The 12,298-nt window shown below is 41.5% G+C and overlaps 1 protein-coding gene across 1 annotated transcript; it reads left to right on the top strand.

The window, feature by feature from the left end:
- The first annotated feature begins 8,797 nt into the window (after positions 1–8,797).
- On the top strand, positions 8,798–9,919 carry gpr27 (G protein-coupled receptor 27). The gene has a single exon (XM_039015483.1). The coding sequence runs from the start codon at positions 8,798–8,800 to the stop codon at positions 9,917–9,919; it is 1,122 nt and encodes a 373-aa protein (XP_038871411.1).
- Positions 9,920–12,298: the final 2,379 nt, after the last annotated feature.

The raw sequence follows: 12,298 nt of genomic DNA, 5'->3' as shown, positions 1-12,298 counted from the left end.
AGCCTCGTTATTGTGTTACTTATTATAATTTTTTTACTTTAGTTTATTTGGTAAATATTTTCTTAACTCTTCTTGAACTGCACTGTTGGTTAAGGGCTTGTAAGTAAGCACTTCACAGTAAGGTCTACACTTGTTGTATTCGCCGCATGTGACAAAGATTTGATTTGATTTGATAGCTACAACCAGGCCTGCCCTGAGTACAGTCTTGGTTTCCACTAATGCGATCCTGCCTTTTGTAGGTCTGCAGATCAAGGAACGCACTCAGAATGTGTAGAATTGCATCAAACTTGCATTAAAACTGCAACATTTTCTCTGCTCCACTTGGCAAAATGTGTAGAATTGCAGGAAACTAATGATTTGCTTGTGTAACCTTCCGGTTCTAACTTCTTTCCAGGGCAACCAATTAACAGGCATGAATATGATGGTACTGGAGCTCATGCAATCTTTTTTACATTTCTGGGACAGACAATACACACCGCAATTTTAGTTGACTTATGGCTTCTCTCACTCGCCAATAATTCCATCAGGATGAAACAGTCTGTTATATTTATCTTGTTTTGATTGCATTGTATTTTTTATTTCTGAATGCATATGTATGTGCTCCATATAAAATGATCAAATACAAATGTACAATAACAATTACATAGAACAAATACAAATTCCCCATGCACAACACATTCATTCACATACCTGGGATAGACAATAACACACCCCGCAGTGTTAGATGACTTATGGCTTCTCTCACACTACAACATTTAAGTGACAATGCTCGAGATGTCGGTGTTTGGAGGATATATTGGTATGTTATTAGGCCCGAGACAATGTCAAGGGCCTTGGAAAGGAGTTATACTATTTCCACAAGATATAGTCCCGACACAAATCTAGGGCTGCTACCCAAGCGGGCTGGTCGTTCGTTCTATCGGTTCGGTTGCTAGAGACGCGACCCAGTCGTTCAGTCTTTTTGTTCTTTATCGACCCAGACATTCGTTCTAAATGTTCCATTGCCATACTGGCTTGCTTGCTAGCTAGCCAACTACAGTTAACTTACAGTCACGTCAAAAAGCACAGCCAGAATAACATCAAAGTAGCCGCATTTGCATTTGTTAATGAAGCACGATTTCACCTGGCATAGAAAATATGCTCTGTCGTTAGGTCACTATTATTCAGAGGAGCTAGCCAACAACACAACTAACACAATCACTTCAACCTGAAGCTGGAAACACTACAAACTAGCTGCACTTCGTTTCATTTTACCTTTTTTAAATGTACATTTCTATGTATATATCCATAAAAATGATGCCAGCTGATTCCTGATTTCGACTGGCTGAGAAACGCTGCCTGCATCTCGTTCCGACTCCCGACACACTCATTGCTATGGGACAGCTGGAGATTGAATTTCAATATAGAAACAATTTTATAATGTCAGAGAGACAGACAACATGCAGATCTCCGCTGTTGAAAACTAAATGTTAGTCTAAAAGAAATGTGAGATAATGATTAGATGCTTTTTATAGTGGAGATCAAATTTATAAATTGCTTGACTGATGAGACAGTGGATTGCGCAGTCAGATGGAACAGAGTAAATAGGCATTTTAAAATCATAGATTTAGCCTGTGGTAACTTGTGGAATAGACACCGGCTGGAATGTGGTTTTAACCAATCAGCATTCAGGATTAAACCCACCTGTTGTATAAAAAAGTATAAAAAACGCTACAAAAATGTGGAACTTCTAGGCTTGAACGGCACGCACATGTTGAAAACAAGCTAGCTAACAGTGTACATGGCTAGCAGGACAAGAACTAGCACAGCTACCGTAAACTCACTCACTTTTGTACATTGCCTTGGTCCATACAATTGACCTTATTTTAGCGCCCAAAAAACGTAATACTTCCAGATCAACTGTAATGTCAATACCATTGTAAAGCACAATTTCTCCCCTTTCCAACATATTCCCTGCCGAGACCTCCACGCTGCCCATTTCTGCATGATTCAAGAAGGCAATGAGCTCCGTCGGGTCTTTTTAAAAATGGCGGGTGGGGAAGCAAAACTAATGCGTGGTAGTGAGAAGGACAGATGTCGTGTGGGGAAACGGCTTTTTTTCACTCGATCTGTCCAACTTATCGCCTTTTCACCGCTAAAATGGAAATAAAACACTATAAAGAGTTTATATAATGTGTCATTACATACCTATTTGAAGGTTTGTGTCGAATTTGAATCGGGTTTTTAGGGAGGTGCTAAAGTGATCTTCAGAAGTAAACAGCGGCTTTTGAGAGTCATGATCGCTTGCAGTGATGACGCATTTCTTGTTTTAAAAAGATGAGAGAAGTGCTACACCTGGTGGAGAGAGATTGTAAGACAGAAATAGTTGCTTTATGTGCTGTACGTTACGGCATGACATGTCACGATGTAACGGAGGGTCAGTTTTTCAACTTTTCTCCAATACTATAGAACCATTACCATGTCGATCAACGCATGAATAAAAACCTAGTTCACACCCCCGATTTTGAAGTCAACACAGTCGCTACAGTCCCATTAGTTTTCTTTGTAGCCTCGTTTGAATGTCGCGGTTGCGCACATTTGTACGGAATGGGGTGAGTTTACGTTAACAAGTTAGCATGAAAACTTGGTTAAAACAACCAAAATACACTTCACATTATGACAAACTACATGTCATACATTGTACATTAGTTCATACATATTTCGTGACAGTTTGGTAGTAATTATATCAAAAGAAAGTGACATTAACTGGGAAAAGGAGCGGAGAAGCATTTTCAACCTACCATTAATTCCATCAGCATGAAACAGTCGGGGAAAATGGTGTGCAAAAATAATACAGCAGCTAGGGTGCAATACCGTCACCAAACCACACGACTTCTGTCAAGTACCTCTGAATGAAAGCTGTCAATATGAATAATTGAAACTATAAGACATATTCAAACATGAACTCAATAACATGAATTCAAAGCTTATGAAACGAATTTTTGCAAATTTAAAACAGGATATATTTTCTTACTCTGTTACACGTGCAAGGTGGGAGGTCATATATAACACCATGGAGTCTTCAGGAGGACCATTCATTCCCTCAACCCTTTTGACAACCATCTTACATATGAAATGCTCTGGAGAGCCCTGACTTTGGCAACCTAATTCTCTTTCGACCTCGTCGGGCACAATTGCAACACTTCACACATTTATTATATCAAAATTATCTTATTTTCCACAACTTTCACATATCGACTTCTCCTACAGACACTTGACACATGTCCAAAAGCCATACAGTGATTACAATGCATCGGAGCATGGAACGAACGATCTGTCAAGGTGATTCACATAACCCAAATGCACCTGGTAGAGAGGGACTCCGTACAAAAAAACAGAAGAAAAACAGAAGAACAAACAGACTCTTGACTTTCACTCCTTTCGCCACACGATTCATCCGACGTGCATCAACCACTCCAGGGATACTCTTCATTTGTGCAACAACGACTTCCCACGAGATGCCAGTTATTACCCCCGTTACAGGTGCCCTACACTACAGCAATGCACGACACGGCATATTTGTAGAATCGGATGAGACTCAACATGTGCTCTTTCTGCTACTCCGACTAACAAAAAAAATAAAAAGGCCACTTCTCGTGGTCCTTGCAGCTTTGACTTCACCCACCTCCTCTTCCACCAGTTTGGATATCAAAATGGTTCCTCAAATTTGGTACTTCATTCAGGTGGTCATCTTTTAAAAAACGTACTCCTACAAAATAATATGGGACTTTAGCAGAACACAATGTTTTCTTTTCCAAAACAACTTCAAAACAATAAAATTCTTCATCAGCCCATTTAAAATGATTATCAAAAACATGCCTGATGCTTGTTGTCAACAAAATAATATAATATGTTGTTGATACATTCCCAGTGGAAATCTAATGATCTTTAGGTCTATATGAGTAGGTCTAGTAGGCTGCAGCATGTTGCAAGAGATGTATGCCTAATTTGACCTGGGATTTAGGCATCCTTTTTATTGGCACTTTAGGCCGTATAGGCCTACCTAATTCAGTGTTTATTGGGTCTATAAAGTAACAGAACACCCTACTGTTATGAAGCATAGGCCTACATTAAGAAAAAATATTTAAAAAACAACAGTCAATAAAAGTCACATCATATGGCTACTGGCTGTTATTGTCTACCAAGGATCTGCTCTATCCTAACTGCAGGCAAATAATAGCATTCCCTAATCATGGCATTCCCTAAATGCCACTGGCACAGTTTGAGAGTTGTCCCATAGATGTTTAGTTTGGTGAAGTTCTCTAAAGTTGAATAACATATAGCATCTTTGCACAAAATAAGTACTATACAACATGAAGAGAGGTGCATTCCATAAGCTGTGAAACGGTAAGGGCCATGCTTTCTTCTCTAACCTTTACTTACACTTCCTGGTCAGTCACATAGGGTCATAGGTCACTGGTCACATGTACAGTATACAGGTAGTCTCATTGACTGTATAGGGCCTGTATAGGGCCTACACAGTCAATGAGTCTACCTGTATACATGTGACATATAAACACATGTGAGAGTGTCCCTAGAGTACAAATCATCATTAGACAGACTACAACACATAAGCTGGCCAAAATACACTACATGACCAAAAGTATGTGGACACCTGCTCGTCGAACATCTCAATACAAAATCATGGTCATTAAGATGGAGATGATCCCCCTTTGCTGCTATAACATCCTCTATTATTCAGGGAAGGCTTTCCTCTAGATGCTTGAACATTGCTGCATGGATTTGCTTCCTTTCAGCCACAAAAGCATTAGTGAGGTCGGGCACTGATGTTGGGTGATTAGGCCTGGCTCGCAGTCAGCGTTCCAATTCACCCCAAAGGGGTTCGATGGGGTTTAGGTCAGGGCTCTGTGCAGGCCGGTCAAGTTCTTCCACGCTGATCTCGACAAACCATATTTTTTCATTTTTTCTTAATGTACTTTTACCCCTTTTTTGTGATATCCAATTGGTAGTTACAGTCTTGTCCCATCGCTGCAACTCCACTACAGACTTGGGAGAGGTGAATGTTGAGAGCCATGCGTCCTCCGAAACACGACCCTACCAAGCCGCACTGCTTCGTGACACACTACTCGCTTAACCCAGAAGCCAGCCGCACCAATGTGTCGGAGGAAACACCATCCAGCTTGCAGGCGCCCAGCCGTCCACACGGGGTCACTAGAGCGCGATGGTACAAGGAAAACACGGCTGGCCAAACCCTCCCCTAACCCGGATGACGCTGGGCCAATTGTGCGCCGCCTCATGGGTCTCCCGGTCATGGCCGGCTGTGACACAGCCTGGAATCGAACCAAGGTCTAGTGATGCCTCAAGCACTGCAATCCAGTGCCTTAGACCGCTGCTTCACTCGTGAGGCCCCGACAAACCATTTCTGTATGGACCTCGCTTTGTGCAAGTGGGCATTGTCATGCTGAAACAGGAAAGGGCCTTCCCCCAAACTTTTGCCACAAAGTTGGAAGCACATAATCATCTAGAATGTCATTGTATGCTGTAGTGTTAAGATTTCTCTTTACTGGAACTAAGGGGCCTAGCCCGAACCATGAAAACAGCCCCAGACCATTATTCCTCCTCCACCAAACTTTACAGATGGCACTATGCATTCGGGCAGGTAGCATTCTCTTGGCATCCGCCAAACACAAATTTGTCCGTCGGCCTGCCAGATGGCGAAGCATGATTCATCACTCCAGAGAACGCGAACCCTGCTCTAGAGTCCAATGGCGGCGAGCTTTACACCACTCCAGCCGACGCTTGGCATTGTGCATGGTAATTTTAGGCTTGTGTGCGGCTGCTCGGCTATGGAAACCCATTTCATGAAGCTCCCGACAAACAGTTCTTGTGCTGACGTTGCTTCCAGAGGCAGTTTGGAAATCAGTATTGAGTGTTGCAACCGTGGACAGAGGATTTTTACTCGCATCAGCACGCGGCGGTCCCGTTCTGTGAGCTTGTGTGGCCTTCCACTTCACGGCTGACACGTTTTTTGCTTCTAGACATTTCCACTTCACAATAATGCCTCGATCATACCTACAGCGTCATTGCGCAAAAATGGTACGCAGCATCATCTGGATAAATGTGCAACAAAAGTAAATTTCTGTCAAGCCGTGTACCATACAGTTTGACGCATATTGTACGTTCGATAAATCCAACCTATGCACTCCTTTGAACGCAATGCTAGAAAGCAAACACAGCGTTCCATTGGAAATGAATGTACTTCTGGTGTACCACAACGCAATGACGCTATCGGTGGGATCGAGGCTAGACTACACTATACACTATTCCCCTGAAAACCGGATTAGGGGACTCTGCTCAGGCGTTTCTTTTACGCCTGCTACAATAGGCCCCATAGCTCATAACCTAACATAAACAAGTAGCCTGTGAAGGAGATAGACCCTCAATGAACCCCCGCTCTCTCTCTCCCCCTCCCTCACTCCCCTGAGTAGGCTGATACCCCAAACCCAACACCCCCTTTGGCCGCTTTCCTTCCAGTTCTCTGCTGCCAATGACTGGAACGAATTGCAAAAATCACTGAAGTTGGAGACTTATATCTCCCCCACTAACTTTAAGCATCAGCTGTCAGAGCAGCTTACCGATCACTGCAGCTGTACACAGCACATCTGTAAATAGCCCATCCAACCAATTACCTACCTCATCCCATATTTGTTTTTGTTTTTCTGCTCTTTTGCACACCAGTGTTTCTACTTGCGCATACTCATCTGCACATCTATCACTCCAATGTAAATTGCTAAATTGTAATTACTTCGCCACTATGGCCTATTTATTGCCTTACCTCCTTACTTCATTTGCACACACTGTATACAGATTTTTTTCTATTGTGTTATTGACTGTACGTTTGTTTATCCCATGTGTAACTCTGTGTTGTTGTTTTTGTCGCACTGCTTTGCTTTATCTTGGCCAGGTCGCAGTTGTAAATGCGAACTTGTTCTCAACTGGCCTACCTGGTTAAATAAAGGTGAAAAAAATTACAAATACAGTCCTGCATTTCTGTGACTCCTGCACTAAAATGCCTTGCCTGCAGAGGGCACTGGTGAATCACAGCTGTTAGATTTGTGTTATCAACTCCATAGACATAATGTATACCGTTGCCACATATCATATTGTGCCATATTATGTGCATACAGTTTGTTAAATAAGATGGATATGTCTCTAACATATCACATATAATTGCTGATAGGAATATGTGGGCTTCTGTCTTATCGCTTTTCAAATGTTTAGGCTACAAAAATTGTTGGTAGTCTTATAGGCCTAGCCTACTTGGTAATGCCAACTAATCATGTTGGCAAAGTTGTGTAAGCCTATCCTGCATATTGACCAGTCAAAATTGGACTGCATTTGGAAATATATGTGACTAAAAAAGTAGAAACAGGAATAAAATATTTCTATGTAGGCTACAATAGCCTACTGTTTGCTCCACTGGGCTCAGATTCATCATCTATTCCACGTTGATTCAACGTCATTTCATTGAAATAACGTGGAAACAACGTTGATTCAACCAGTGTGTGCCCAGTGGGCTATGTCTGTTCAGGGGATAAGAGTCATGGATCATCTGTAGTAACTTACTAAATAGTAAATGCAATCAGAAGAGTCATACACTTGGATGAGATAGTAACTCAAACACATGGGTCAATAGAACTATATCTCTGTGACCCTTGGTAGCATTTTCATAATGCACCTGTCCTGTCTGACTGCATGACTATGAAATCACTCAATTACTTACAGTACATTTTTAAATGAGATGATGATCATTGCATTTTAGTTTAGGTTGGTTGTATAAGACTGTGCCTTTAAAGCTGACTCAGCGTAAAAGTAACGGAGCCCCCCGACCGAAACGATTGCATTTGACAAGGCTTTCTATAGGCTACATGAAAAAGCATGCCTGAGGAATGCATGAGACAGGATCCAATTATTGCATGATTTCATGTATCGCAGAATAGTGTACACGCACAGGGGGAGAAACGTTTCCGTTTCTGATCTGAGGACGTGGATTACATCTCATCTATCTCGAGATTAGCCGGGGCTGTTCAGTGTTGTCGCTCTCCACCTCATTCGATTCAACCTCGTTTGGCAACGTAAATAGTATACTTCTTTTCCACAAATACAAACCAAGGCGTATAGTTTATATACAACTGTTTTTTAATTCTGGATCTATTCATTAACCATGCCTTCGATTGAGAGGACTGAACAGTGGTTTGGCTATAGCCTACCATGCCCTATTAATTGCGTGCTGAAGTGATGATGACGGCCTGTCCCCCGTTTTATGTTTATTTATTCCGCAAGACGAACGAGAACCTCCGCTTTCAGTGGAAATGGAGATATTTTTTTGAAATTTGTGCCCAATAAACGGATCCTTTTAAAATGGTGCGTGCGAAGACTGCTATAAGCAGAAAATGGAACTACGAACATGGGTGTATTTCATATTCGAAATGGACACTTGTGAGATGAAGGATTACAAGAAAAGTAATGTAAAACGGTGACTTCATTTTTCGATGGATATCAATTGCTTTTGTTAATCAGGCTATGCTTTAAACCCAGGAGAATAATGAGTTATATTCTGAATAGGTTAAAACGCAGATGCTGTTCACCCTGAGGTATTTAGACTTAAACGTGCATCATGTTCATTTTTTTGCAGGGCAATTTTGATCAATCATTGATACTTCGACGGGAGGAAGCAGGACAACTTGATGTTCGAATATAGAATCAACGCGGCTTTGACAATAGCCTGGTTGCATAGATGGCAAATACAAGCGAGTTTGGGGAAAGCAATCCTTCACTACAGAATTATGCTATCACCGCCTCTGCGGTGAAACTGGCCTCGCTCGGTCTGATCATTTGCATCAGCCTTGTAGGGAATGTGGCGCTGTCCCTGTTGGTTCTGAAGGACAGCTCCCTTCAAAAGGCTCCGTATTATTTTCTACTTGATCTGTGCTTGGCAGATATAATACGGTCTACCGTGTGTTTTCCCTTTGTGATGATATCAATCAATAACGGTTCCACCTGGACATACAGCATTATAAGTTGTAAGATTATTGCTTTCATGTCAGTCCTTTTTTGTTTCCATGTAGCGTTTCTGCTCTTCTGCGTCAGTGTCACCAGATACATGGCGATAGCACACCACAGGTTTTATTCCAAACGAATGACATTATGGACATGTGTGGCAGTGATTTGCATGGTCTGGACCCTCTCTGTCGCTATGGCTTTCCCCCCTGTATTCGACGTGGGCACCTACAAATTCATCCATGAGGAGGAACAATGCATTTTCGAGCACCGATACGTGAAAGCAAACGATACCCTGGGCTTCATGTTGATGCTGGCTGTCATCGTGGGAACAACACACGTTGTTTACATAAAGATGCTGTGTTTTGTTTATGACCACCGCAAGATGAAACCTGCTCAGCTGGTCCCAGCTATAAGCCAAAACTGGACCTTCCACGGGCCAGGTGCAACTGGGCAGGCAGCTGCCAATTGGATTGCAGGATTTGGACGTGGTCCCACCCCACCAACATTAGTGGGCATCAGGCAAGCCTCGCATAATGGAAACAGACGGCTGCTTGTCTTGGATGAATTTAAAATGGAGAAACGCATAGGGAAAATGTATTACATGATTACTCTGGCGTTTCTTCTCTTCTGGGCCCCGTACATTGTTGCTTGTTACCTTCGAGTTTTTGTCAAAGGAGGCACCATTCCACAGGTCTACCTGACTGCGGCGGTGTGGATGACGTTCATTCAGGCGGGGGCGAATCCCATTATTTGTTTCATATTCAACAAGGAGCTGAGGATCCGTCTCAGAGCTTGTTTCCCGTGTTGTCTCAGCACACAGACGCCTATGTCTATGGAGCCTTACTGTGTCATCTGATAGGTTCAACTATTGTTTTAGACAAGGGAAAACGAACAGAACTGTCATGTTGGTATTAAAGCCTATAGGTGATATTTCTCAGTTGCTCTGCTTGTCCAATTTTTCCACATAAGTTGAAGGCCACATTTTGTGATTTGCACATACAGAAAGTGTATAAAGTTGCCAATCTTGATTTCAAATACTAATAATTTAGCATATTTTATGAATCTCATTAGTATTTTCTTTGAGGATAGCCTAGGCCTATGTCAATTCTGTGAGAAAGACATATGACATGTGTGTATATTCTGTAAAGCTATTTCGTTGCTTTATTCTGAACAAACCAAAAAAAATACTTTGTATCTTTCAGAAAATCGCAGAATTATTTGTGTGGAGAAAGTGTTAACTTACTTTTACAGTAATTTGCAAATTCATGTTCTTCCTGGATGTTGACATAATCTGGTGAGACACATGCAACCAATTGTACATTCCCTGTAAAATAGACAAATACATGTTTTTTTCTATGGACAATGACCATGGGACTCTAAAAGAAGAAAAGTGTCAGTGCTGCAGAGAGGTGTTTGCATTGTTTGGACTTCTGAGTAAATAAACAACAAATGAATGATTAGTATTGCTTTGATTCTGTAATACACAATAAGCAAATGGATATTGGACAGTATCTGTTCAGTTACAATACAAAGACCATATGGGTACATCCATTTCCAATCGTCATCCACAAACCCAATTACTTCCAGCGTACCATATTGTTTGTGTATTGTAGCCCTTCTGTACTGTAGCACAAATTATGTGGTGTATTACCCTGAAACAAGAATATGATTATACTCAAATCATGTTATTTTAGTATTACTATTTTATTCCATGCTGTAATGTGAAATACGACCATTATTCGTATACCATAGTATTTAACTGGCCTTAAAGTTAGAGAGAGAACATGCACCTTGCAGTATGTACAAAAGCCAACAGTGTATAATAGTCATTATTTTGATCACTGCTCGTCTCTGTTACAGCCATGTAAATGAACATCTGTCAGCTAATTGGAGTCCTTAATCTTTGAAGTGGGATAGAGTGTGAGCTGCTTAGCTCTTGTTTCTGTGCAGAGCCATCCCAGTATACCTACAGTACACCCTCCCTCCCTGGCCTGGCCTCACTGCATTCATTACCATTACCATCACAACATGCCTGCCTCATACTGACATCTGCTCCGCTCCACTCCCAGCATGTACATACAAGGCTATCAGCAGAATCTCTGTGGCTTCTGAGATACTGACACTTACTCACCGTTGAATTCTCTCATGAAATACCATTTCAGGTCAAGCATTTTTTTATGCAACAGTTCTGCCCCAGTAGTACTCTCTCTGCCTCTTTGCTGTGCTCATGAAAAATGTTGCAGAGCCTGTACACGGCCATATTGTTATTTACTTTTCATCCCTCGAGGAAGTTAGGATGAAATCTGTGTTATTGCATAGAGTTTATGGTGCCCTTGTCTGAATATACCTACATTGAAATGGCAAAGCTCAGTGACCACATTGTATGTGCTAGTGTACTCCCAGTGAGCACCGTCTGACGCCGACATCCATGGACGTCTAAAAGACGTCATTTTGATCACTGGACTGTGGATGAGCTCCAGTATTTGGGACATTGGGAGATTGCCCCGTTAAGAAGCTAATCTATATCAACACTGAGAAACTAGTTTGAAATGTAACTAGAGCTGAATAACAGTTTCCCATGAATAAATAATTAGATTAATAGGAGTCAACGAACGTTGGTCCCCTTAACCATTGGACAAATCTAATTATAGCTTTGCGCTTTGAATAAATGCACTGTAAAATGTAGCCTGACAATGACAGATTGTCAGAGCTGTCAGACTTCTGGAGACCTGCTCCCTATTATTACAGAGAAAACTCTTCATTTGCTGATGTCAGAGGGGAATAGAACTTTCTGTTTTAACCTTTAAATGCCCAAACTCTTTAAATTCAACTACAATATTAATGAAGTATGGGTCAGTTATTTCGAATATGCTTTGGGCCCAGAGGTTTTCCTGCCCACACAGCCTGACCAGTAAAAACTGTGGGCAACAGAAACGTGGTATAAGGTGATGTGCGTGCCCTAGTTGCAGATAACAGAAAGGAACATGCTCCTTCAATGAAATGACTCCTTGATTGCATTTCCTCCCTGTCTCCCTAGAGATTATATTTAGCTTAATATTAAAGTATAATAACTTTACATTAACGTGGAGTATTCATCATGACATTGAGGAAGTCTGAACACGCATCTGTATTAAAAAAAAAAAACACTTGATAGAGGTACATGATCAGACACTTTTCCTATTTATTTGAATTGCATTTATTCCCAGAAACAAGTCCAGTGATTGAATGGCAGATC

Source organism: Salvelinus namaycush, chromosome 20, assembly GCF_016432855.1.
Source record: "Salvelinus namaycush isolate Seneca chromosome 20, SaNama_1.0, whole genome shotgun sequence".
Lineage (NCBI taxonomy): Eukaryota > Metazoa > Chordata > Actinopteri > Salmoniformes > Salmonidae > Salvelinus > Salvelinus namaycush.
The sequence above is the reverse complement of the archived record's forward strand: the minus strand, read 5'-3'. Positions and strand labels throughout refer to the sequence as shown.